At 48.3% G+C, this 27,998-nt stretch overlaps 1 protein-coding gene across 5 annotated transcripts; it reads left to right on the top strand.

The window, feature by feature from the left end:
* On the top strand, positions 1-26,006 carry ARHGEF5 (Rho guanine nucleotide exchange factor 5). Of its 5 annotated transcripts, none has more exons than XM_033432272.2 (16): positions 1-171; positions 7,179-8,019; positions 8,422-10,284; positions 10,875-10,926; positions 11,340-11,404; positions 11,616-11,869; positions 16,665-16,825; positions 17,352-17,504; positions 17,806-17,935; positions 18,249-18,323; positions 18,742-18,831; positions 19,978-20,135; positions 20,747-20,908; positions 22,596-22,666; positions 24,459-24,563; positions 25,280-26,006. In XM_033432272.2, exons 1-16 carry the CDS (start codon positions 130-132, stop codon positions 25,435-25,437), a joined length of 4,380 nt encoding a protein of 1,459 aa, XP_033288163.1. In that variant the 5' UTR covers positions 1-129; the 3' UTR covers positions 25,438-26,006. The 5 variants fall into 5 exon arrangements, 4 of the variants coding, with proteins under 4 accessions (XP_033288163.1, XP_033288162.1, XP_033288160.1 ...); XR_004484504.2 differs by adding an exon at positions 24,967-25,126 and having other exon boundaries at positions 2-171; positions 7,179-10,284; positions 25,280-25,416; XM_033432271.2 differs by having other exon boundaries at positions 2-171; positions 7,179-10,284; positions 24,967-25,417.
* The last annotated feature ends 1,992 nt before the right edge of the window (positions 26,007-27,998 follow it).

Here is a 27,998-nt window from a genome sequence, read left to right as displayed (position 1 = left end):
CCCTTCCTCATAAAGGGAGAGACAGGTAGCCGTCAAGGCAGAGAAATTAACATGGAGGCCTGATGATACACATGCAAATACAGACGGACACAGAAACTCAGAAGTTCAGAGACACAGACTGGCCAAGAGATGAACATCAACAGGGGAAAGATCGGCATGGGTCCGGCTCAGGTAAAGACCTGAAGAAATACTGGGGAGAAGAAACACCCAGGCAGGTGTGAGAGACCTAGCCGGGCCCAGGAGAGGCCCCGCTCTCCGCTCTCCTAGTCCCACGCCCTCGGGTGGCCCCCGCCGGCCGCTGTCCCGCCAGCCCCGGGCTCCCCTCCCGGCCCGGCCAGCACTTCCCAGCTCTGACGCGGGCGCTCCCTTCACACCAATGAGGCTGCGGCGCGGAGGGGCCCCGGCCCTCCTCCAGGAAGGTGTGTCCCTCGTTTCCTCACCTGAAACTTCCGAAGAGAACCAGATCCCTCCCTCCCGGCCGGGCGGGGCGGCTGGGCAGCCGGGGCCTGCGCTGGGGACTGCCGGCCGGCGCCGGGGACCCGAGGGGACTCTTGGGCCAGGACAGCATGTGACACTTCCCAGGTGGGTGTCCTCCTTCCCCGCAGCTCCCGTCTCCGGGCGGGCGGCTGTCGAGCCCCGGCGGAGGTCAGGGAGTGGCGGGAAGCGCCGGAATCTAGGCCTTCACCTTGGGGCCAGCCCCGGCTGGGTCCGGGGACGACGCAGGCTCCGGAAACGGGGGGCTGGGCAGATAGGCAGAGCTCGGGGTGTAGGACCGAGTACCTTGGTCTGGAAGAGGAGGGAAGCTGGACGAAAGGTTCTTGCCTGGAAAAATTTGCTTCCGGCCTGGTCTCCGCCTTGCAAACGGGCACCCTGCCCCTAGGTGTCCCGCGGGCCGGTAATGAGGGCTCGCTCTTCTAAGTCTAGGCCCTGGGGAAAGCTAACCCCTATAATAAGGAATGACTGAGATTCCCTTTGTGGACGTACTCCCTGCCTGGAGATGTTTTGTTGCCTCCTGTTTTCTTAACCAGGCCTGGGCCTTCCTTCCCTTATTTTCCTATGAGTTCGCATACGGTGTATGTCTGAGTACATAGCTGTTGCCTGTTAGCTGAGGTGCTTTAACCTGTAAACAACCGCTCCTGCCCTGTCCTCCACCCGGTTTCCCCACATATGGGGAGTGCTTCCAAAGGTTCACGTTGATCACAACATTGCATTCAGAACTCGGGGAAGTGGGAAGAGAGCTCTTCAGAGTTGGGGTGCTAGAACACCCTGCTGAGGTCTAGTATTGAGCATTATTCATAACCTCCCTCCAGCAAGACTGTCCTAGGAGAGCCCATCCCGGTGGGTGCTCCTGGATTCTCAGATCTCGGCCCCTGCTCTCCTTCCTGGATCTGAGATTCCAAAGACAGATTTGCCCTCCTGTCTCCCAGGGAGTGAGGAGTGAACTCTGGCTGGGACTCTTGACAGACAAGGGAGGGAGAGTGACTTTCTTTTGTAGCTTCTTCCCCCATTTGCTCCCGCACTGCAGTCCTGGGTCTTGCATCCTTGGCTACCCCAGAAATCTCAGCTCCTGGCTAAACAGCTCCTAATGTGGCCCTTTGTTCAGACTTCCTGGTTTATCTACACCTGGGCCCCGGCAAAATGGGGGTCATTCGTTAACCAATCTGTGGGCCTGAAACTGGAGCCATGTCCGTCGAGGGGATTCTTGGGGGGCTGGGGAGGGGAAAGGATGTGGGTTGTCAATTCTGAGTGAGACTGTCCAGCAGTAGGAAGGTCTGTCATTGTCTTGGTGGGAAAGAGAGAGAAGTCAGGAGGTGGGGGAAGGAATCCCTCTTATCAAAAGGATACAGTGGTTCTAAATATAGTCAAGAGTCTTTATAGATTAGGGGTCCCTAGAGCGTATGGCTGTCCACAACGTGGTCTCTCCGGGGTTGCCAGTCGCTGCATTAAGCGCGCTGTGTGTGGGATAGACAGGAACATGTCATTCATGGTGTCTGGTGTGGTCAGTCACTATGTGGTAGGACAAGAACAGGATCAGTGTTACTCAAGTGTCACTCAAGTGGTGTCAGCCCAAACAGATGATTTACAGAATCTGGTGTAGACAGGGGTGAGTCACTCACCATGTCTGTGGAGTAAACAGGAGCTGGTCACGTGTAGTGTCTACAAGGTGGACCAGGACAAGGTGACCGTCAGGGCCTATGTTAAGGACACAAACCGGTCACTCACACTCACATCTGTGTGGGTGGCACCAGGGCCACAGGTGGGCTTGTGGGGTATATTTCAGCATTGCCACTAATGATGGTCTGTGTGAGCCCATCAGGGCTACAAGGCAGTGGATGATGTGATATTTTCAGACATTAGGGGTAGATAGAGGTGTTTATTACACTTTTCACTCGGATGATGGGGCTTTCCGGAAATGGGTAGAACACAGGTCTTAGCAGTTAGCGGTCCAGAAAGCTACTCTTATTTTGATGTCTTTGTAGCACTGAGGGCAATACTGTGAAACAGTGAATGGTGGCATCCATCTCTGTGGTGATCTTATGTTTGAAATCAAAATGAGAACATTTCTTTTGATTTGGTGGGTATTTTCCTAAAATAGCATATAGGCGATACAGTGTAAGTGCAGAAGTATTGTAACCTCAGGAGTATCTCAGTGATTTGTGGTGTAAGTGAGAATATTTGAAACTGACACTGCTAGACAATCCAGGAAACATGGTCCTCAAATGTGGACCATGACACTTGACGCTGGATTGAAGAAGAAGCAGTGTAATGGGGGTGGGAGACAAGGAGGAGGGATATCTTGGAAATACAAACTGATGTCTGGTGACTGGAAATGGACAAGAGCTAAGGTACTGGGGGCTCTAAGGGGACTATTGAATTCTGTCACACGCTGTGTCAATGGGGTGACTTAGAGCTTTGCCTTGAAAGAAGTCGCATGTGAACAGGGGCAGCAGATGCAAAAATGACCCTGGTCTGGAGGGAGGCCGGATCACCGTGGTACCACGCTCTGTCTTTGCCTGTGCTCAGGTAAAAATGATTATTCACCCCCCGTGCAGAAGGCGATGAGGAAGTGACTCTTACAAAGTGGGAAGTGCAAAACAAACCTCTCTCCTGATGCCCTTACGTGAGCAAAACCATGTTTTCCAGATTTCCTTTAGCTTTGTCACGTTCTAGACTCGTAATGCTTGACTGTCATAGGATTATAGGACAGGACCACGTGTAGGGACATGGGGGCCGAGCCGGTGACCACCAGTATTTCCAAAAGGGTAAAGGTAATGTTAGAAATAGTGTCAGTGGGGTTGCAGGAGACAGACACACATGGTGTCACTAGAGTGGAACTGAAGACGTTCGTGTAGCACGTGCTGTCTGTGGATGTAACCTGAATATAGCAGAAATACGCTGGTGTGTTTAGAGGCTGCTCGTCTTGAGGACATGAGAGTGTCTATGAGTATAGGGCCGGGACGGTACACGTGCCAGGGAGGGGAGGCTACGGGTTTAATCACAAGGTCTCCTTAGGCAGGTGGGAGCCAAGTTTCAGAAAGTGTTTACGGTGAGCAAGTATATTATTTAACACGTGGTTGGGAAAACAGGGTCACGTCACAGCAGTATCATCTGTAGTGATTATAGTGTTTTGTACTTAGGGCTGGATGTAGGGGCCACATCACACACTGTGTCAATTAACTGGAAAAGGATGCTTGTGTTAGACACGGCCCTTTACCCCATAGAGATGGGTATCTGTGTCTATGAGGTGACCAGGAGCTTGTCACGTACTACAGCTGCAGGGTGGCTAGGGAAGTACCCATGTGGTGATGTCATGCTCTCCTGCGTAGAACCTGCAAGAGTGGTTTATTTTTATTTTATTTATTTATTTTTATTGATTTTGGCTGCGTTGGGTCTTCGCTGCTGCGCACAGGCTTTCTCCAGTTGCGGTGAGCAGGGGCCACTCTTCGCTGCGGTGCACAGGCTTCTCATTGCAGGGGCTACTCTTGTTGTGGAGCACGGGCTCTAGGTGTGTAGGCTTCAGTAGTTGCGGCATGTGGGCTTCAGTAGTTGTGGCATGTGAGCTCAGTAGTTGTGGCTCCTGGGCTGTGGAGCCCAGGCTCAGCAGTTGCAGCACATGGGCTTCGTTGCTCCGCAGCATGTGGGATCCTCCTGGACCAGGGCTCAAACCCATGTCCCCTGTACTGGCAGGTGGACTCCCAACTACTGCACCACCAGGGAAGTCCCTGCAAGGGTGGTTTAGTGTGCGTGTGTATGTATGTATGTTTATGCAAGTGTGTATGCACGTGCATTATCACAGGACAGCAGGCCTTTGGGGCAGTGGGTTTCCGCTTTAAGCCTAGACCAGACAGGAAAGGTGTGAGTCCAGGTGCAGCTGTGAGTTCTATAAGCCACCAGGGTCTTCTCTGCACTAGTGACCGGCCAGCTTTCTAACAGCTGGACTTCTGGTTGCTTATGGTAGACTGAAGTGAGAAGGCCCTGGTTTGAGTTCACCTGTACATTTGCTTAGGAAACTTGAGCAAGTGTGTAGGTTATCTGAGTTCAGTTTCCTCATCTGTAAATTAGGCGAAGTTTTCTATGTGTCTCTAAAAGTCCTTCCAGCTCAGAAATCCTGTATTTCTCTCCTACACTTTCTCTCTTTCTCTCTCTCCAACAATACTTACAATCCCTGACATTTCTATTACCATCAGTGTTATCAATGCACTTTTAAATTTTTTACGTTGTCGTGTTTAATCTTCATTAGAAGTCCTTGGAAAGTGAGTGTATTATCCCCTTTCTAAAGGTAAGAAAATGAATGTTCAAGTACATTACATGATTTCTACAACTGTGTGAAAATTATCAGGATGCAAGGGAAAAGTAGAACTAAAAGTTGCACAACACTCTTTTAACTCTGTGTTCTTCCTTTCTTCATTTATCCATGCAGTGAATCTTCGTTGAGGGACAGGTAAGCCCCAGGCAGAGGGGATTGAGCAGTTAAATATGGCAGTGTCTGTGTTCTCGTGAAGTTCATGGTTTAACCTAGAAAAGAGACACTAAATTTGTAACTACAAGTGCAGTGAGTGTGAGAAGAAGTAAAGGGTTCTCTGAGCAGGAGAGTAGGATTCCAAGTAGAGAAGCAGCACATGTGAAGGCCTACAGGTGAGAGGGAGGTGCGCCGAGGGGACTGAAAACCGACAGGTGTTGACAGGTGATGAGTCTGCTGGAGAGGAAGGCGGAAGCCAGGTTGTGGAGGGCATGTAACCCACAATGGATATTTGGGTTTCATCCCAATGGCAGCAGGAAGCTACTGAAGAATTTAAACTAGAAGTGGAGCTTTTAAGGATCACTCAGGAGCTGGGGCGAGAATGCCTGGGAAATAGGGGAAGAGAAGCCGTGTGGAGGCCAGCGGCCAGCTGTGCCCCATGTGCAGTGGCCTGGGTACGAAAGGGCAGCAGGGTGGACCAGGCTGTAGCAGCGGAGATGGAGAGAAGTGGACAGACTCGAGGGATACTCAGGAGGCGGGGTCCATAGGACTTGGTGGCTGATTAGATATGGGGAATGCGGGCCAGGAGGGAAATAAGGATTTTATTCTGTGATGGAAAAATATTTATTGAGTGCTTAGTATGGGCCAGGTATTGTGTATTAGGTGTAGACAGTTGAGCAAGACAGATATTGTTCTTGATCTCGTGAAGCTTACCGCTTCTTGTCTGAGATAGATGGTAAATCAAAATACGCACGTAACTATATAATTATAATTGTATAAATGCTACAGAGGAGAAGTAAAGTGAACTCTGGTTGGTACGTGCTACAAAGAGGAGCACAGTAACCCAGGTAGAGGATTGGGGAACACTTAAGGGGTTACATCAGGAAAACGTCTCACGAATAACAAGAAAGAGTACTTCTAATGTCAATTTTGTGTCCAATGTAGTGTCATGCTGGCAAGAACCACCAAAATAAGCATCCCTAGAGTCTTGTTTGGAGTTAACAAGTTAAGGTTGTAGGAGAGATGGGCAGAGTGGGGCTACTGAAGCCCAGCTAGAGGTAGATGAGATGTGAGGATATGAAGACCGCAGATGTGAAGAATTCCACTTACACAGTGGAAAGACGAGAAAGACATGAACATGCTTTAATTCTGGTGGGATGCTTCCAACAAAGAAGGTGAAGGTATGAAAGAATGAGATAATCCATGGCATCAGGTCCTGAAAAGGCAGGCTAAAGAAGGTGGCACTTAGAGAGGAGGGATGCTCTTGCATTGTCAGAGGGGGAGAGTGGACACAGTGAAGTGTGGGTCTCTCTGAATTGCAAGAAACTGAAGCATTCCTCTCCGCTGGTTTGTAAATTCTTTGCAAGGTGAGAAAGAGAGGTGGAAGGTCAATAACGTGGGCAGTAATGAGAAGAGTTCACACGGTTGGTGGAGAGAAGGGGAGAGTAAGATAGTGAGGGGTACACAGTTTGATGGCCCTCACTGAAGTGGGTACCCATTGTATCTGCTCTGGTTCTCATCTAGTAAGTCTAGTTATCGTTCCACTTTCCAACAGCTGCCTCTATAATTGAAAAACAATTTTTTTGTTAATTAGTTACAGGTTCTGCCAGACACTGTGGAAAATAAGATGAGTGAAATCCAGACCCTCTGTAAAGGAGATTACATGATGCCGTAGTACCTCAGATGCTGGCCGTAATGGCCAGACCTGTTTTAATCCCCTCTGCAGCTTAGGTGGAGGATACCCTCCAGACACTGCCTCTCTGGACTCTTAGATCTAGGGTGTGTCACTCACAGTGTCTGGGAGTTACATGGAACTGAGTCACTCTTGGTGCCCAGAGAGTAGACAGGGAGACACTACGACATAATACAATCTAGAGGGTAATGACCACTGGGAATGCTTGGTACCCTTTGACAACGGTCTTGTGCCCTAATGTAATTGTTTATCATCTGTCTCTCCCGCAAGACTGCAGGCTCCATGAGGATACAGTCTTTGCCTTGTTCACTACTGAGAGGGTCACTTGGTAAATATTTATTAAAGGAATAAATCAGTGACAAGTTTTATAGAGGCTATTGCTTATTTTGTGAAGTACTTTTTGTCTCAAAGAATGACAGTAAATGGCACCAAAGAAATCATCACACACTTGTTCTCTATGGTCTGTCCCTCTGATAAATAAAAGCAGAAGAGGGGATAAAAAGTTTGTCTCTTATTCCTCTCTAGGATTCAGCCCTGATGGAAGCTGAGGGGCCCCAACACGGAGCGGCGACCCCCATTCCTGCCAGAGTGGAGTTCAGTACTATCCTGGCAGCTCCCATGAGAAGCAGGCAGACCCCTGCCTTGAGGCCTGAAGCTGAAGAGGGCGCGGACCCACCCTATCAGTGGGCGGAGAGACACGGACTCTTGGAGACCCAGCAGAGACATGCAAGGGATGTGAATGACTGTGCGACTGAGAGCATGACCTCTTTTCCCGTCGAAGCCTCTGCAGATGTGGAGACCGACCAGGAAAGCCTGATGGCTGGGGCCTGTGACACCCCAGAGCATCAGGAGGCAGGGTCCCAGTGCCCAGCGGATAGACAGGCAAGGCCGCCAGCTCCCCCGGAGCTCTGGGCCTGCCCCAGCCAGGGTGAATATCTAGACACGGCCTCAATAGCCGGTGAACTGGGTAGCAGCGTGGAGGTGGAATTTAAACCAGAGCTCACTTCTTTGATATTGGAAACCGGACAAGCCGAAGGAGAGGAGGGAACTTCCCCAGACACCTCTGCCCAGACCAGATGTGGGCCTTGCTGTGAAGAGCACCCTGCGGAGACCAACCAGCCGCAGGACTCGGAAAGTGGACCTACCAGGCGGGAAAGTCCAGAGAGAGAAGGGGCCATGTGTCTCCAGACGGCCGAGGAGCTGGAGGGACGGGGACTTCAGGGGGAGGGAACTCTGCGGGAGGATGTTTGCTCTGATGGGCTTTCGGGGGAGCTGATGGGAGAGCAGGTTAGCAGAACAGAGGAAGAACAGAGACAAAAACAGCAGCAGATTCAAGACGATGTGATGCTTGCAGAGCAAGGAGAAGGCAAGGACCATAGTGGGGACCTGGGAGGTCTGAGCTCTGGTGGGCGGGACTGGAGGGCTCACGGCCACAGGGATCTAGAACAAGGGGAACAGGAGAGCGGGGAGTTGACGGGGCCAGAGGAGAGTAACGTGGATGCCCAGTATGAGGAGAATGAAAGCTTAGTGGGGAAATCAGTGAAAGTCGCTGGAAAGCAAGAAGATCAGGGTCTACAGGGGAAAACGATGCCAGTAGAGGGGCAGGAGGAGAAGGCAGGGTCAAGCGAGGACGTGGGCAGTGGGCGTGGGGACACCCTGGGGGCAGGGGGAGAAGAGAGGCCTACAGAGGAAGGAGGAGAGCGTGATGTTCCTGCCACACTGGCGCTGGTAGCCCCTGAGGTCTCTTCTCCCCATGACTTGTTTCCAGATGCCTGTTGTCCCACAGCCAGGATCCCCGGGACTCAGACAGAGCCTAGGGCTGAGGAACCGTCCCCTGCACCTCTGACTCCTACCCTGGAGCTAGTAGGACGGTCCCAGCAGCTCATTTCTTTACCTCATTCCTTTCCTGCCGCGGAGTCGCCTGACCAAGAAACAGCTCAGTACAACCTGCGAGTGGGCTCTGAGCTGGGGAAGGGGACAGCATCCAGCCGGGGAGAGGAGGGGGTCTCTGTGACCCCTCCAAGGACAGCAGCGTCAGCCCCTCCCAGCCCTCCTGAAGTCTCCCCCGGCATGACTGCCTCATCCTCTGCGGGCCCCCAAGTCGCCTTCCCCAGGAGGGAGCCCTGGGTTGCTGCATGTTCTCCAGAAACCTCCGGAGCCTCTCGACCCACCGACAGCCCATCTCCCTGTGGGGCTTCTGACAGCCCTGCAGCTGCCCTCCACGGCCTCCCCTCAGCAGGCCAGGCCAGCCTTCAGGGTCCCCCAGGCAACCGCACCGGGGCGGCCCAGCACCGGAGAGGCCACTCCTTCCCGGGCTCTCACGGGACAGAACCGACTCTGGACCTGGCGGGAGTATCACTCTCCTTCTCCCACTCAGAGTTGCCCCAGAGACCCCCCAAAGCTGCCATCTATGGCTCCGTGATCCCAAGAAGGGCCAGGAAAGGCGGAAGGGACTGTACCATCATTCCGGGATCCTCGAGTTCGCTACCCGCTCCAGGGCAGGACTCTCAAGGATTGACCTCAAACCCAGCAAGGCCTGGCAGCCCCCAAAGCAGCCAGCCATGGGCCTCCACACACCCCTCGGCGTTTGCCCCAGGATCTCCTGCCCATGGCCCTTCCCCACCCACTGTCTCCGTAGATGAGGGGACCCGTGAGCCTCCACCCCCTCCTGCCCCAGAGAAGAGGCGCGTCCGCTCTACGGTGGAGGGAGACAGCCCTCACTCTGCCGTGGTCCCCACGCAGAGACGGTATAGCCATCCTCCGCTGGCCCTAGGTTTAGGGCTGCACGGCCACCCCAAAGGCCCACTGCCCCGAGTTCGTGACCCCCTTGTGGCAAGGCAGCACCGACCCCTGCCCTCTACCCCGGACACCCCCGACCATACTCAGACCTCTTTCTCTCCCAGGCAAAGATACAACAGGCCATTACCCCCAACTCCCGATTTGTCTCAGCCACACCCTTCTCCTGTTTCTTCTTTGAGGAGCTCCAGGATCTACAGGCCTCTCCCCCCTCTCCCCGCTCCTCTCCCTGTTGCGAACCCTCCTACTGAACCACCACCGTTACCCCCAAAGTCCAGGGAGAGGAGCAGGCTCGCCCAGGGGGGACTCGGAGATTCAGGGGGTCAGGCCAGGACCAGGCCAGTTTGTCAAGAGCGGACCATCTCCACTCCCCATTCTGCGGGACGTGTCTCCTGGCCTCCGGCCACGGGCAGATCGACAGACTCTTCGTCTCCCGCCAGTAGGAGTAAGAGTGAAGTGACCCCTGGCATGGCTTTCAGTAACATGACAGCTCTTGTAAGTCCCCCTTTCCTGACCGCCCCCTGGACTCTGGAGGTCCAGGGACCCACCTCGGAAGAGCCTGACGTCCCTGCCAGAAGATCTTTCAGAAGGATCTTCCCCCAGGAAGGAGCCAATGGCCTGAGGAAGTCGGATCTAGGCCGAACAAGGCAGCCAGAGAAGCCCAGCCATCCCCATCTGGAGAAGGCGTCCAGCTGGCCTCACAGACGGGACTCAGGGAGACCAGCGGAGGGCAGCAGTGGACAGGTGGGGGTCCCTAGTGAGGGGTCGAGTAAGCACAAGGACTGGCACCGGCAGGGCCTGCGCAGACCCTCCATCCTACCCGAGGGCCCTAAAGGTGAGTGAGGGGCAAGGACCGTGGTGACATTCGTGTCAGGCCGAGCTCTCTCCAGCCCTTCCTTCCGCATCCGCCTCCTGTCCCCCAGCCTCCTGCTGGCTTCGCTCACCCACCTACACAGCCCCAATGCAGAGGAAAGTCCTTGAGACCCTCTCTGAGCTCACGGTGCTGCCCTTTCTTCTCCTTCCCCTCTGTCTCCATCCATCACCCAACCATGGGGTGCTTTTATCGTGTATCTCTTTTCTCCAAGATTGTTCTGAACCTCCCCCCGCCCCACTCCGCCTCTACTTTCCAGTTACAAAGACCTGCTTGATGTCCTTCCAGTAGAAGAGAAGGCATCTTCTACTTGTCCAGTTCATGTTCTGACACGAGGGACGGGGACAGACCTGGTACTATTGTCCTCAAATGCTTTCGACTTCGGCACTGTCCTCTCTCACAGGTTCCCAGTTGAGCCCTTTTACCCACCTACCACCCCCCACTCCCCACACCGATGCCTGCATCTCCCACTCTAGATCTTATGTTCTTTGGCTCTCTCTGAATGCCCCTTCTGAAGTCCCAGTTACTTTACCCATTTCCATTTTCCGACACAGGAGGTCCAGCCGTGGAAAAATCCCCTAGCCTTTCAGATGCCATTGTTTTTCGGTGAGTCACCCTCTGTCCTAATGGATACAGTTTTACTCTTTTTTCTTAGGCTACTGAGATTTTCATTAGTTGACAAAGGTTCTGGGACCCTGTCTTTTCCAGGGTTAAGGAGGGGAAGAGACAGACCCCAGGTTTCCAGGGTGTAGGGAGACTTTTTATCTATCTGCTTCCGTCCAAATCTCCCATCCCTATATAGGCCACTTGGCCCCATGAACTGAACCCCACCCCCGTAAAAAAAGCTTGACATCCAAAGAAGCTTCAAACTACCCAAAAGTGGGTCAGGCTACAACTTGCCTCTCCAGGGGGTTTGGCCCTGACATTCAGTGGTTAGAGACTGTCTTATCTGTAGTCACCTGGGGCTTCTCCATGTCTGAAGGCCAGCAAGCACCACGGAGCCCTTCTTGACTCCACAGGGAGAAGAAGCCAAAGGAGGTGATGGGAGGCTTTTCAAGACGTTGCTCCAAGCTCATCAATTCCTGTGAGTAATTGAAACAGAACTGCGGACCCACACGAGTGTTCTGCCCAAGACTGGAGAGGGGTTCCTGGCCATCAGCCGCGGGGCGGGGATATCTGTAGGCAGAGAGAGAGATGCCAGGAGAGCCAGAAGCAGCTCGGTGGCTTCTGTTTGTGCGCCTCAACTCCACAGCTCCCTAATTCTCTCCCTCTCCCCTGCTTCTTCACCCCTGTAGCTCAGCTGCTTTACCAGGAGTACAGCGATGTGTTTCTGAACAAGGAGATCCAGAGCCAGCAGCGGCTGGACAGCCTGACGGAGGCACCGGGGCCCGCTTCCCCCCGGCAGCCCCGAAAGGCCTTGGTGTCCTCGGAGTCCTACCTGAAACGCCTCTCCATGGCCTCCAGTGGCTCCCTCTGGCAGGAAATCCCCGTGGTGCGCAATAGCACGGTGCTGCTCTCCATGACCCACGAAGACCAAAAACTCCAGGAGGTACCTAGCAGGGCAAGGTGGGGCAGGGGAAGAGGCTACAGGAGGGGAAGCAAAGTGCTCTCGTCCTTATCTCCTACTCCCCTCCGCCACCATGAGCGGGCTGTCCCTACCACATACTCACCACACACACGTATTCACCACACACACGTGCACCCCGTGACAGTGAGTCATCCCCACTGAATTGCTTTCTGAATGTCACCGCTCTCCCTCCTCTCTACCTCCTCATGCCATTGTTCATTAACTCCTCCCTGTTATTGGTTTGAGCTCGTACAAAGTGACCATGCCCCTGAATTTGTTGGGAGGAGTGTGGAGTTAATCTAGTTAGTCTAGCTTCAGGCTAGACTAAAATTTCCTTCTTCAACCAGGGTTTCAGTCTACACTAAAGTTTTCCTCTTCAACCAAGGAGCATGCAGGGGCTTTTTGTTGGGTCCCTTGAAGAGTGGCCCTTGCAGCTGTCCTGTGATTTTGGTCTTCTAGAGGCTTTTGAATGACCATCAGTCTCTGCTTGGTCCTTACTTCCAATAGCAAGACCATAGGAAAGGCTGTTGGTCTGATGTTAAGTTACTACCATTAGTATGTTTTACATGGAGAGCTTATCTTAATAATCAATGTAAAATATGGGTTAAAACCTTTCTTCCTGGGAAGACAGTATGGCACGATGGAAAGGCATTATGGAACAATGTTTAAGTATTTATTTTAGGTTCTGGCTTAAATAACCTGGATGTGAAGCCCACTTTAATATTTGCTAGCTATTTAACTTTGGCCAAATTACTTGATCTTTCTAAGTTTCTGTTTCCTCATTTGTAAAACTGGGTTGCAAAGAGCTACTGGGAGAATCCAAAAAAAGGTAAGTTCCTGTTCACAGCAGTACTATTTATAAAAGCCAAGACATGGAAGCAACCTAACTGTCCATCAACAGATGAATGGCTAAAGAAGATGTGGTATATGCATCCAGATAGACTCGCCGACATAGAAAACAAATTTATGGTTACCTGGGGTGGGAGAGAGGATAAATTAGGAGCTCGTGATTAACAGATGCACACTACTATATATAAAATAGATAAACAACAAGGACCTACTGTATAGTACAGGGAACTATATTCAATATCTTGTAATAACCTATAATGGAAAAGAATCTGTAAAAGAATATATATATATATGTGTGTGTATGCGTATATATGTGTATATACCTGTATGTGCATGTATATATATATATGTACGACTGAATCACTGCTGTACACTTGAAATGCTGTAAATCAACTACACTTCAATTAAAAAAATATTTTAAAAAACATAAATTCCTAGTACATAGTAATCAATCAAAAAATGTCTACCACTTTATTTTTTTTTTACTGAAGTATAGTTGATTTACAATATTATATTAGTTTCAGATGTGCAACATAGTGGTTCAATATTTTTGGATTTTTTATTTAAAGTTATTATAAAATAATGGCTATATTTCCTTGTACTGTACAGTATATCCTGGTTACTTATTTATTTTATACATAGTAGTTTGTACCTCTTAATCCCATACCCCTATCTTGCCCCTCCCCTCTTCTCTGTCCCCACTGGTGACCCTAGTTTGTTCTTATCTCTGCGAGTCTGTTTCTGTTTTGTTATATACATTTGTTTGTTTTATTTTTAGATTCCACATACAAGTGATAACATAGAATATTTGTCTTTCTCTTTCTGACTTATTCACTAAGCATAATACTCTCTAGGTCCATCCATGTTGTTGAAAATGGCATAATTTCATTATTTTTGTGGCCAAGTAGTATTCCGGTGTGTGTATATATATATACCACATCTTCTTTATCCATTCCTCTGTTGATGGACGCTTAGGTTGCTTCAATATCTTGGCTCTTGTAAATAATGCTTCAATATCTTGGCTCTCGTAAATAATGCTGGTATGAACGTTGGGGTGCATGAGTCTTTTTGAATTAGTGTTTTCATTTTCTTTGATATATACCCAGGGGTGGAATTCCTGAATCATATGGTAGTTCTATTTTTATTTTTTTGAGGAACTGCCATACTGTTTTCCATGGTGGCTACACTAATTTATAATCCCACCAGTGGTGTACTAGGGTTCCCTTTTCTTTCTCCACATCCTTGCCAGTATTTGTTATTTGTAGACCTTTGATGATAGCCATTTTGCCAGGTGTGAGGTGATATCTTATTATAGTTTTGATTTCCATATCTCTGATGATTAGCAATGTTGAGCATTTTTTCATGTGCCTGTTTGCTATCTGTATATCTTCTTTGGAAAAACGTCTATTCAGTTCTTCTGTCCATTTTTTAATCAGGTTGTTTGCTTTTTTGATACTGAGTTTTATGAGCTGTTTATATACTTTAGGTATTAAACCGTTATCAGTCATATCATTTGCAATAGGTTGTCTTTTTGTCAGTGGTTTCTTTTGCTATGCAAAAGCTTTTAAGTTTAATTAAGTCCCATTTTTAAAAGTTTTGCCTTTATTTATTTTGCCTTAGGAGACAGATCAAAAAAATACTGCTACAATTTATGTCAAAGAGTGTTCTGCCTATGTTTTCTAGGAGTTTTATGGTTTCTGGTCTTACATTTAGGCCTTTAAGTCATTTTGAGTTGATATTTAATGCAATCCCTATCAAAATACCCATTATATTTTTCATAGAACTAGAATAACCCTAACATTTATACAGAACCACAAAAGACCCCAAATTGCAAAGGAATCTTGAGAAAAAAAAACAAAGCTGGAGGTATCATGCGCCCTGATTTCAGACTATACTACAAAGTTACACTAATCAAAATGGTATGGTATTGGCACAAAAACAGACACATAGATCAATGTAACAGAGTAGAGAGCCCAGAAATAAACGCACAAACTTATGGTCCATTAATCTATGACACAGGAGGAAAGCATATACAATGGAGAAAAGATAGTCTCTTCATAAGTGTGGGAAAACTGGACAGCTACTTGTAAAATAATGAGATTAGAACATTTCCTAACACTGTGTACAAAACATTTGCTACTTTAATTTCAAATCAGGCTGACCTGGGTTTAAATCCTGGATCACCATTTACTAGCTGTGTAACATTAAGCAAGGTCTATAACTTCACTAAATCTCAGTTTACTCATCTAAAAATCAAGGATAATAATGACTACTTTTCAGGGTTGCTCTGTGGTTTAAATGAAACAACACCTATTTAGCTTTTAGCATGGTATCTGGTATATAGTTTGATACACACATTAGTGCCATATCCTCCCCCTTTCAGAAGTGGGAAGGAGTAAAATTTTGGCTGTAAGGACTTGTGGATAAACAGTGCTTTTACCAAGCCAAACAGGTATACAGTTTTAGGTTTTTTGAAGCTCACACCTGGGGGCCTTGTGCTGACCTCAACGTTTAAAGCATATGGAAGATATTTAGAAAATCACTGGTCTGCTCATATTTATGGACCAAACAGTGAGCAGATGATTTGAACCCTAGCTCTCTTTCACCAACTCCAGAATTCAAGGAAGTCCACCAGGGCTCCTAGGCCAGCCCTGGTCTCACATTTCTGAGAAGAAAAGCCTCTATACTTATACACATATGTTCCTTTCCTGAATTAGCACTTCTGGGAAAAAGTGCTTTCACTGACTCCATTTCTTTTGACTGTCACAACATCTTTGTGAGGAGAGGGTCACTATATCTATACAGATAAGAAAACTGAGGTTCAGAGAGGGTACCTGAGCCACCCAAATTGATACACTCAGCGAATGTTAGAGCCAGGACGCAAACGAACCTTCAGTGTCCTAGTCCAGTGTTGTCGTGTGTGAGCGGCCTCCAGCCATGTCATTAGTAATCCAAGTCACCACCACGGTGTGTCTGTGTGTGTTCTTTCTCTTTCCTGTCCATGCATCTGTCTTGAAGCTGCATCTGTCTTGAAGCTGCATACTTGAATGAAGAATAGAGAATAGGGCTGTGAGTCATTGTGTCTCCTGCTGGAACTTCCCAATAACTGGGCTGTTTCCATTAAACCACAATTGCGCCATCTCCTTCTCAAACATCCTGCTTCCTTCCATTGCTCCTCAAACCTCAAATTACCTTCATCCCCTAAATCTGTTCCTCTTCCAGAGTTCTCTAGTTCAGTAAGGAACTCTGTCATTCACCCAGTTAAACTCAAAAACTGAGGCATTAGCTTTGACTCTTCCTGTTCTTTCAGCCCCTGTTTCTAGCAAATAAACAAGCCCTTCCAAATCTCTCTCCTATATAATTATGAAATTGGCTTACCTCTCCCCATCCCCATGGCTATTTAGACTTTCATCTCTCCTCTGGAATTACTATGACGCTTCCCTAACACGGCTCTCTTGCCCCCCTCTAATCTTCTCTTCATACTGTGCTCAGAAATATCTTTATACAATAGGAAACAAATTAGATCAAGTTAGTCCCATACATAAAGCCTCTTTTCATTTCCCCACTGTCTTAAGTCTAAGCTATTTTACCTTCTTTACATAATCCTCCAGACCTCCTCTCTGTCTCTCCAGCTTCATCTCCGGCCACTACTTTGGTAGCCTTGGTTCCAAGGATACTCAGTTTATTTGAGTTTCTTGAAAGCGTCTTTTTCTCTTCCACCTTTGAGGGTTTGCACATGTTTTTCCCTCAGCTTCAAAGGTTCTTTCTCTCTCCTCCCTGATATCAGGTTGGACTCTGATGTTGACTGTGAGCTCTAAAAGGATCTGTCTTGTTAACCGCTCTACCCCTGAAATATTACACAGTGGCTAACAACGCCAGGGATTCAATAAATGTTTTTAATTAGTCTTCCTCCTCCCTAATCTCCTAGGCCAAATTTGAGCTGATTGTGTCCGAGGCCTCCTACCTGCGCAGTCTACATATAGCAGTGGATCATTTCCAACATTCAGAGCAGCTCCGGGCCACCCTTTCCAACCAGGATCATCAATGGCTCTTCTCTCGTTTACAGGATGTGCGTGACGTCAGCACCATGTGAGCTTCCCCTTCTCCCAAATACCACTCACTCAGCCTCACTCTCTTTAGTCTGTAAACCTCTCATTGGCTTTTTCCTTTTTCAGAACCCTCTCATTGCTCCCTCCATGATTCCCAGCGGCTACAGGGATAGAGAGAGCAAAGAGAGGAGAATGTGAGTGGGTGGTTGGGAAGAGTAATGGGTAAACGAATGAGAAATGCTTCCTGGGTTGAGGTTTTGCATGTGCTGTGGGCATGCAGAGCATTGGAGATGACGTGGGAAACATCTGAAGATCAGAAAACCAGAACAGGATGAAAAGAAGAACAAGAAATGGGATATTAGGACCAGAGAGTTAGATCAGGGGCAAATGAGCGGCAGCCTTGGAGAGAACTCTAGTGCATGGCAAGCAACACAGAGCTAAGGACAGTCAATAGAAGTTATTGACTAATGGAGGGAAGAAGTAACAAGCTCAAGCTATAGCAGCGGTCAGCCAACTCCTCACTTGAGACCCACAAGTCTGATGAGACTTGTTTTAATCCTGTACAGGTTCCTTTCAGACCTGGAAGAGAACTTTGAGGGCAACATCTTCACCTTCCAAGTGTGTGATGTGGTCCTGAGCCATGCCCCCAACTTCCGCCGGGTCTACCTGCCTTATGTCACCAACCAGACCTACCAGGAACGCACCTTCCAAAGCCTGCTGTGAGACCTGATCCCCATCCCGTCCCCACGTGGGCCCTGCAGTGACCTTGCACCAGACCCCCAATACCCAGCCCAGAGGGCTACCCCGAGAGCACATGTTCTTGTGCCTGCTCTGTGATCTCAAGCCCACCCCGCTTCCAGATCAGACGCCCTCAGCCATCACATCTGGGGCTCCTGTACATTGGACCCCACCATTCTTTCCCAACCTACAGGCGTTCCACCGAGCCCCACTCCCCACGCCTTCACTGTGTCCCCCAATACTCGCCAACCCCTCCTCACCCAAGGCTCCCTGCCCACACAGGAGTAGCAACAGCAGTTTCCGAGAGGTCCTGGAGAAGCTGGAGAGTGACCCCATCTGCCAACGCCTTTCCCTCAAGTCCTTTCTCATTCTGCCCTTCCAGCGCATCACCCGTCTCAAGCTACTGCTCCAGGTAGAGCAGATCCCACCTCAGCCCACCCCCTTAATCCAAAGGGCGATCCTTTCTCCTGCCACTCTCCCACCCGCTGTGGACAGTGTGAGCGGCCCCCCTTAATCCAAAGGACGGTCCTTTCTCCTGCCACTCTCCCACCCGCTGTGGACAGTGTGAGTGGTCTCCCGTATCACCACCCCCACTCTCCTTTCTCAGAAATATTTGCTGCTAAACTTTTGTTCCTGAACTTCTCCATTCACCTACCCTCAATCGCCTCTTCCTGTTTGCCCATCCCTTCTTTCCATCTGGCTCCCGCCTACGGTTTGTTCTGTAGAACATTCTGAAGAGAACACAGCCTGGCTCCTCGGAGGAAGCAGAGGCCACGAAGGCACACCACGCCCTGGAGGAGGTAGGCAGCTACCAACCCCTACTCGGACCCCGGGATTGTCCTTCACAGAGAACTCTTCCCCTGCCCCGACCCATGACTCCAGAAAGTACAGGCCCCTCATCTACCTCACTGCACCCGCCAAACCTCCAAGCATTCACACCCCACAGCCTCAAGGACACTCCATGCCAAGGGACTATGCTCTCCTGCCACAATCCCCAGATTAAATCTTACTTTCACGCGGCCCAGGAATGTCCTGTCAGGTCTCTACAAAGTATACCGTAGTCCTAGAGCTTCAGCGTCTTGCTGTATTGGCTCCCTTCCAGGCTGGTGCAAAGACTAAAGCCAATCACTGCCAGTTTCCAGATTTCTTGCAGGGGACACAAAGCCAAGGCCGCTAACAGGGATCTCTTCCTCTCTCTTCACCCTGCTGAACACGCAGCTGATCCGAGACTGCAATAATAACGTCCAGCGGATGCGACGGACGGAGGAGCTGATCTACCTGAGCCAGAAGATCGAGTTTGAGTGCAGAGTAAGTTAGTCCCTTGGGTCCCCACCCTGCCGGGAAGCAGATCCCACAGGTCACCTTCTATCGCAGAACCATCTTGCTCACGGCATCCCAGCCTCTAACCTGATCTCTGCACACCTTCTGTTCTGCCCTGTTTCTGGGATACCCAAATGCCTACTTCAGTCTCCACGATATATTGTTAAGTGCGAAAGGGGAAATGCAGTCCTATGTGTGTTATATAGTATCTTACCTTTGGTGAAAAAGTAGGATAAAAATCTGTATGTGCATTTGCTTGTGTATACGGAAAGAAACTCTGGAAAGGTACATAAGATATAAAGGACAGTGGTTACCTGAGGGGGAGAGGGTGCCTTTGGGAACTGGGCAGATGAGAGAGAACTTATCAATGTAAGCCTTTATAAAGATACATTTTTGGTACTTGAATTATTCAATATTTTATTACGTCTCCGTCTAGTCTAACCAAAGCAGTATAAAATTGAATCCAAATATAGAGCCAAAATCTCTCATCCAAATACAAATTTAAAATAGACACTCCACATTCAAATTTCAACTCAGAACAGATACCATCCTTACCTCCCAAGAAGAGAGGGAAAATCCCTTATCTACATATTAATTATTGTTCAATACCCTTATCACTACCCAAACTCCAGCTCTAGGCAGACCCCACCGGTTCTCTTTATTCTCATCCCCACATCTGATTCTGACTGCTTCTCTCCTGTCTCTGGTTATCATCGTAGAAAGAACGGATGTCAGAACCACCCTCAACTTTTAACGTCGAAGAGACATATCATACTGTTCTCTGCTTTGTTTGTTCACATGCCCCAGTTGGGTTCTCCCATCTCTTCTTCAGTTCCAGCTTCCAGGGCTGAGCTTTCTCGTGTAGTCACTCTCCTGGGATGGACCATAGGCACCTTCCGTTTGCCTGAGCTGGGGACGTGGGAGCCACGCCGCAGTAGACAGTGGTAGTTAGACGGTTCCGAGAGAAACAGAGTTTAAGTGGATGGGTCATGAGCAAGGAGGAAGATGTGAAAGAGATGATTGTCAGGGGCGGGACTTATGAGGAAGAGGCATGGTGAGGGGGGCAGGCCTGGGAGAAAGCCTCGTGCTTGTCCCGTCTGTGACACCGTCTTCTTTCTCTTCCCTGCTCTGTAGATATTCCCGCTCATTTCACAGTCACGCTGGCTGGTGAAGAGCGGGGAGCTGACGGCCCTGGAGTTCAGTGTCTCCCCAGGGCTGCGGAGGAAGCTGAGCGCACGCCCAGTCCACCTGCACCTCTTCAATGACTGTCTGCTGCTGTCTCGGCCCCGAGAGTCAGTGACTGGAATGGGAGGCCAGAGCACAAGGGGGAAATGGGAGGAGGCGGGAGGGAAGCACTAAAGGGACAGGGAAGTGTCATGTGTCTATAGAGGAACGCTTCTCAGTGGCTCATCCCGTGGAGGCCAGGTCATGACCCAGAGAGGAGGAAAATGGTCCAAAGCGAAAAAGGGGATCCCACCGAATTATATCCCGAGATCGCCTGGCAGGACCTGGACCATGTTATAGACACAGAGCAAAAGGCAGCAAATTAGCTTATCCCATTTTCAGATCAGTCCGTTTGTGCTTTCTTTGGGCTGGGCTCAGCCTACTAGCCTAGCATCGATACTTAGCCACTTCTCTTGTCCTGAGGGCCTTAGAAACTTTATATTGGCTCCGTTTCTTCATCTCTTTGAAGCGATAAAGCATCCATTGCACCGGATATGTGCTTTGCCAAGCCATTGACAGATCTCTCCTGGGAGCAAGTTGACACCGTCTTATGGTTTTTATGAGAATTTGCAGGCAGGCTACAGATGCTAAGGCCAGGGATTTTGAATTGGCAAAAGATATGAGGGTGGAGGAAGCATGATAACCCTAGAGTTGGGCTGAAAAGCCTTGTACTTTGCAGGGGTAGCCGCTTCCTGGTATTTGACCACGCTCCCTTCTCCTCCGTCCGAGGGGAAAAGTGTGAAATGAAGCTGCATGGACCTCACAAAAACCTCTTCCGACTCTTCCTGCGGGACAACGCACAGGGCTCCCAGGCTGAGTTCCTCTTCCGCACCGAGACTCAGTGAGATGGGGCTGGGCAGGGGAGCTGGGGGGAAGGGAGGGAGGACAGCCTGGCAAGGAAGTGGGACCAAGGCAGAAAATGTGTCCAGAAAACAGCCACAGTACCTCTTAGTCCATTCTGGACTGGGGAGCATCTATAGAGCGTCCTGAACCCAAACTTCTAGAGCTAATAAATGACTTACAGGAGACTGGGTGGGAGAGGGTGTAAAGTCGCTGTCACTACCAAGGCTTAGCGTCTATTATGCTAAGAAGGGCAAAGTCTGTGTAATTGGATTACTGACGTCCACAGTTGAATGTGTATAAGCCAGACATTCCTCAGTGCCCAAGGCTGGTGGGACATAGATGTGAATAAGGCATGAAAAAGGTAAGCACTCGGGGGCCTTCAGCTTTCTTTGCTCCCACCTTCCAACCCAGTCCTCTGCTGAGCAGAAATCCATAGCGTTGAGAATTTTGATTTGCTCATCTTTTTAATATTAATAATAATAAAATACATTCACACATATAAACACTGTGAAGAGTATTAAAAATAATACCTATAAAATCTGGTACACAGTATCTACCTTAATGAACAATTGTAGCTATTATTGCTGTTACAAAAGATATAAGAAATCTCTTCTTTAAAAAGTTTGACAAGATACTTAGTGGTATGAACATCCTTATGTTGTAGACACTTTGCATTTTTGTCCCTTAGAAGACACGTCAGGGTAGGATCAATAATACCTGCCCTCGGGCTTCCCTGGTGGCGCAGTGGTTGAGAGTCCGCCTGCCGATGCAGGGGACGCGGGTTCGTGCCCCGGTCTGGGAAGATCCCACATGCCGCGGAGCGGCTGGGCCCGTGAGCCATGGCCGCTGAGCCTGCGCGTCCGGAGCCTGTGCTTCGCAACGGGAGAGGCCACAGCAGTGAGAGGCCCGCATACCACATGCACAAAAAACAAAAAACTAAAAAAACATCTGCCCTCACTTATGGAACAGAGGGGCTGGTACAGGTGCAAAACGTCACCTAAGTCAAGTAATCAGATACAGACTCATGTTCTTTGTGTAGCACTTTGGGCAGCATCTTCCTGGAACGGTAATAGTGTCAGCTCTCAATTACTCCAGGATGTTTGGAAGCAGAGGTGAAGGTAATACAAAAACCTTCAGATAATTACAAAATTAGGCTTGGATTATATTACATGACCAAAACAATAGTAGATATATCTCCCTGATCTAATCATGATTACAGAATAATTTTCATCTCTGAGATATTTGATTGAAGGAAGGTAGGCAGAAGAGTGTCAAAAAGTATGCAAAGTGATAGCGGGAATCTCAACTGAGATGAACATTTTGCTTAGTACACTTCCCAAAATGGAAAATCTACATGTGCATAATTGACAGTTGACTTTATGCCCCTACTTGAAAGATACGGGATGCCATTAAGAAGATAAGCTTGGAAAGAGAGGGGGAAAGATAAAGGATGATAAGACACATGAACATATAGTTCATGATCCTGTCAAATTTCCATCCAAGGGGAGTCCCATTGACTTTTGTCCTGGATATCACTGAACTAGACAACTTTTTGAACTAGACAAGTCTTTCCCATGGTCCCTTCCCTTCCCTATCATTGGCCCCTGTCCTATACCCGCCCCCCCCCCCCCCCCCCCCGCCCACCAGAGCTGCAGTTGAAGCAATGACCCTGCTTTGTTTTCTAGAAGTGAAAAGCTTCGCTGGATCTCAGCCCTGGCCATGCCAAGAGAGGAGTTGGACCTTCTGGAGTGTTATGGTGAGTGAAGGTCTAAGAGGGAGAGAAAAATGGTGGGATCAGAAGTCTCCTTTAGATGCAGGAGTTTAGGACGCTGGGTAGTAACTCAGGGAGGCTTCTGTTTATTACTTTTGTCCAGAATTTCAGAGTGGAGGGCTGGTCACTGGAACTTAAACACCTGGGATGCATTTGCTTAAAGTTCTCATCACCATGGCAGTGCCTCCTCCCCAGCACCATACATTCCTTGCCTTGGGCAATAGTTTGCTCTTTTAAAATATCTGTAGATTAGATAGATATTTAGATTTTACTGACTTGAAGTTCTTGGGGAAATAGGGGGAGAGAGTCCATCTGGAGTAGGGGTTGGGGAGGATAGCAACACAGTAGATTTGTCCCGACCACAACCCCTCCTGTACAGGATGACCTGAGACACTGCCCTCACCCCAGGCTTCCAGGTACTCATGGGCAACCACAGGCACACACATTAGGAAGTGTCTGCATTCATGCTAAGAATGGACTTCTCAGTCTCATGTAAGCCCCACAGTTGTCATCCAGCAAGGATTCTCTAATTCATATCCAAGAGGAACTGAATTCAAAGGAACACTGAGCCTTTAGTGACTCAAAAGAACAAACAAATACAAGGAACTTTGTAAAAGGAAGTAGGAGAACCAGGCTGTAAACGGAGTTCTGCTCAGTGTTCAATCCGTCTGCTGGGCTTCAGTTCCCCAGTAGGTAAGGAAGGCAAGATAATTCTTCCTCCTTTACTGTGATCTTGTGAATGGCATATATGGATAAGCTCTGGAAATACAAGTACAGATAACAGTGCAGTGTTCTGTTTATTTTCTAAGAGAGCCAGTGCCGTGTGGTAGAGCAGAAAGCCATAAACCCATGTACGATAGAAGGCTGTGGGTCAGGCGTACTCTGGGGCATTTTATTTGGAGCTTCAAAACTGTGGAAATTTCTCCTCGCTCACGAAGATATAGACATACAAAAAATCCAGAATTTCCTTGATCAACTCAGTCATTTATAGATGAGGAAGGGTGTTCAGTGCCTTGCTTAGATCATACCTCGAACCCCACTGGATAAGTCTCTTCTAGTCCCACATCTTGTACCATGAAGAGAATGAAGAATGAGTCACAGACTCAGAATTTGCAAATTAGTTGGAGAGACAGAACACAAACATGAAACAATTAGGTGAAAGATAAATGGATTGCCATAGACAGTTTTTTTTTGGTTTTTGTTTTTGTTTTTGCGGTATGCGGGCCTCTCATGGCTGTGGCCTCTCCCGTTGAGGAGCACAGGCTCCGGATGCGCAGGCTCAGCAGCCACGGCTCACGGGCCCAGCCGCTCCGCGGCACATGGGATCCTCCCGGACCGGGTCACGAACCCGCGTCCCCTGCATCGGCAGGCGAACTCTCAACCACTGCGCCACCAGGGAAGCCCGACAGTCAGTTTTAAAGGAGTTTAGAATCCATTGAGGACAATCAGGGAAGGTTTCAGTGGGAAGATGGGTCTTTAGCAGAATATCAGTTATTTGTAATAATGAGTCACTAAAAGGTGGTCACAACCTATTTCTCCATCTTTGCTGGAGAAATAGAATTTTTGATTCATTTCAAGTCCGGCATTTCTATTTCCTTATCAACCATTTTGTTCCCTGGTAGAAGATGAAGACTTTTCCAATTGTCTCTCTTGTGTGTAACTTTCAACAGCCCAAACTTTCTCTCTCCCAAGTCCTCCCAAGCTCCCCCTGTAAGTCCTTTCTCATGTTCTAGTTGCCTACCTTTCCTAACCTCTGTCACACTCTTCTCTTCCAAAGAGTCCCCACAAGTACAGTGCCTTCGAGCCTACAAACCCCGAGAGAATGATGAGTTGGCACTAGAGAAGGCAGACGTGGTGATGGTGACTCAGCAAAGCAGTGATGGTAAGAGGGAGAATCCATGAGGAGCAGACTGGGCATTGAAGGTGGGACACTATGGGTGGATGTCTTCATTTCCTAAGGCTGCTCTAACAAAGTAGCACAAGTTGGGTGGCTTAAAACAATAGAAATGTATTCTCTCATAGTTCTGGAGACTAGACGTCCAAAATCAAAGTGTTGGCAGGGCCACGCTCCCTCTGAAGACCCTAGGGGAAGGTCCTTCCTTGCTTCTTCCAGCTTCTGGTGGCCCCAGCTTCCCTGGCTTGTGGCAGCATCACTCCGAGCTCTCTCTCTTCCTTCTGTGTGTGTGTGTGTATGTGTCCAAATTTCCTTCTTTTCATAAAGATACCAAATATATTGGATTAATGGCACACTTTACTCAAGTATGACCTCATCTTAACTTTACCAGTTACATCTGCAACAACCTTATTCCCAAATAAGACCACATTCTGAGTTACTTGGGCTTAGAACTTCAGCATGTATTTGGGGAGAATACAATGCAACGGGTAAGAGTGGAGAAGGCTCAGGAACAGGCAGCTGTGGACTGTGCCAGACCTACAGCAGCCAGGGTGAGTGCACGGGGCGGCTGGATTTCCCAGGCTGCGGCCTCTCCAGTCCTATCAGCCTTACAGTTCAGAAGAATTTCTGGGAAGGAGGTCTGGGGGAAATTACTGTGGGTCTTTTCCAGGTAATTCTTCTTCCCACCCACCCTGTGCCCATAGGCTGGCTGGAGGGCGTGAGACTCTCCGATGGGGAGCAAGGCTGGTTCCCTGTACAGCAAGTGGAGTTCATTTCCAACCCAGAGGTCCGTGCACGGAACCTGAAGGAAGCCCACCGAGTCAAGACTGCCAAACTACAGCTGGTGGAACAGCAGACCTAGCTGTTTTCTGGGAGGAATCCCCTGAGCTTAAGGACAAGATGTTCCTGCACAGGGCTGGCCCCAGAATCTGGCCACAGAGGCCTTCTGTGCACCAGGAACTAGACCTTCTGAAACCCAAGGACGACACCGAGCTGCCAGTCGCTAGTCCCAGGCCTCCATTTTTTGTGCTTTGTGCTTGGTGGGGGGATTTTCAGGGACTTTGCACTAGACTCTGGGAACCTTTTCTCATAGGAAAAGGGACCAATGGGGCCTAAGCCAAGGAACTTTACTTCTACTACCCTGCAGTCCTTAAACGTTCTCTGCTTCCAGAGTACCAATTCCAGTGACCAGAGTTTCCATCACGGCCGTGTGTTAAAGAGAATCTGACCTCAGCCCACTGGAGGGAGCTGTTTAAGGGGGATGAACACATCAGTTGGGAGGGTTAACCTGGTGACCTTTTAAGATATCTTCCAACCCTAGAGACATCCCATAATTGTCAGGGCGAGGTCAGTGCCTGCGTCTCTGGGATCCATCGGTGGCTGTGTGAGGGCGATCCTCTCTCACTCTAATAAACTTGGCACTTCTCCGAGTGTTTTCTCCCCAGACCCTGGAACAAGGTTCAGAACGTGGAATCCTATGAGGATTCCAGGCTATTTGATTTAGGTGTCATGAAGGACCACGGTGGTACCTGGGTTATGGTAGTAGTCGACTCTCTTTGACGCCTCAGAGTTTGGGCACTTTTTCTGCTTGTTATGGCCTCAGAGGTTGTATAAGGAATTAAAATGAGTTGATGGGTGATGAATACCCCATTCAAACCTTCTTTTTTACTGAACCCACAAGTTAAGGTCTAAGCTAGTTTAGGTGGATTTGGAAATCCTACTCTGACCATTCATGAGTTTATATTTTGACTTGAGTTATTGTGAAGGTATCATTACCTCTGTTTCATCCTCTTTGTGAGAAGCAGCATGGGGTAGAATCCTAGAATCCTAGATTCTAGGAAAGAGTCTGAGAATCCAAGTCACGAGACCTAAACTCCAGTCACCGCCCGGCCACGATGCAGCTTGTCCACGTCTCAGTTTCCTTCAATGTAAAATTCAAGATCGAACCCATTAGCCTCCAGACTCCCATCCAACTCTATGACGTATGATTCTGTGTCTCCCCTCAGGTTGCCTTTCTCAGTTGAAGAACATCACCCTTTACCTTTTTTTCTCATATTGAGCCCTCATACAGCAGTGGTAGCATCATCTTTTAAGTGGGCTCACTGTGGTTCTTCCCTGGACATTCCACGACTCTGGTTTATCTTTAGGGGGCCTTGAAAGTAGCATGGCATTGCAGCTTGGTACAAAGGTAAGAATCATATGGTAAACTTTGTCCTGTACCCAATTAATGATGATATGACACAGTAGTACCACTTCTGATAAGACATTTTGTTTTTAATCCATCCTCAAATGTAAGTTAGCTTGCTTAATCCTTAGAAAAGTTATCACTATAGTAATTGAGTTTGGGTTAATATTAATTTATCCTAAACAGGCTGACACTGCTAAAAAAATCGAAAATAGGGATGACTTCGGAGAAGGTCGCTGGAGATTTTTCACTCTTTTCATAAAGCTAGCTTTTTATTATTAATATGTGATATATGTATGTATTCTAAGTAAACTAACAACGGATTCTTCTTAATAGCAATAACAGTAATTATAATCCAAATTTTTTGTTCACACCAGTATTTGAACGCTGGCCATATGGCTCAAACAGAGCCATATCCAACCTTATATTTTCCAGGCAAACTCTCCCTTATTTTCCCAGAGAGGTAACATATCAACGTCTGAATGATACACATGTAAAAAAATGTTTTTAGTTGAATGACTGCTTCCTTGCTTGAAGTTGCTAAGACTTTCTGAGCTCCTTCAGAGCTGACTTCTCTAAGACCGAAACTGTCTTTAGGAATTTAATATATATTTGTTTAATCAGGTTATTCTCACCTAATCTGGGAAATTAAGAGACAATTGGCTTCAACTTGTCTTTAGATCCTTGGTTTTAAAAACAAACAACGACAGCTTAGGTATGAGTAATCTTTCCTGAATTGAATTACTAATTTTTTTATACTTTAGGTTTCAGAAAGTTGGGCACAGTTCTACTTATTGTCCCTTCCTTCTTCAGATTTCCAGAACTTAACTCAATTTTTTCTTTAATCCTGCTTGGCATCAGTGTGTTAGAAACTTAGCAATTTCTTATGAGAAATTCTGAAAACCACCATTAACTAACACTTTTTGGACAGACTGTATTTGAGGCATATATGAATATACAGTATTTTGTCGGGATTTTTTGAGCTAAACCAGGTAGGAATAATGTCTTCAGGAGACATAAACCACAGTCCTTTTCATTGCTCCTTTGCTGAATTGTAACAAGCTTGGAGCTTACAATCCTATAGATCTATGCTGAATCACTTCCTTCGGGCCCTTGACCACATTGAATTTCCTTCTGTCACTTCTACCTACTCACAACTTAGAGTACTACTTTGTAAAGTTTATTTTCACCATCAACTTTTCACTTAGAGTTAACTGTGATCTTAAGATTTTTATTGT

Source organism: Orcinus orca, chromosome 9 (genome assembly GCF_937001465.1).
Source record: "Orcinus orca chromosome 9, mOrcOrc1.1, whole genome shotgun sequence".
Classification (NCBI taxonomy): domain Eukaryota; kingdom Metazoa; phylum Chordata; class Mammalia; order Artiodactyla; family Delphinidae; genus Orcinus; species Orcinus orca.
The sequence above is the reverse complement of the archived record's forward strand: the minus strand, read 5'-3'. Positions and strand labels throughout refer to the sequence as shown.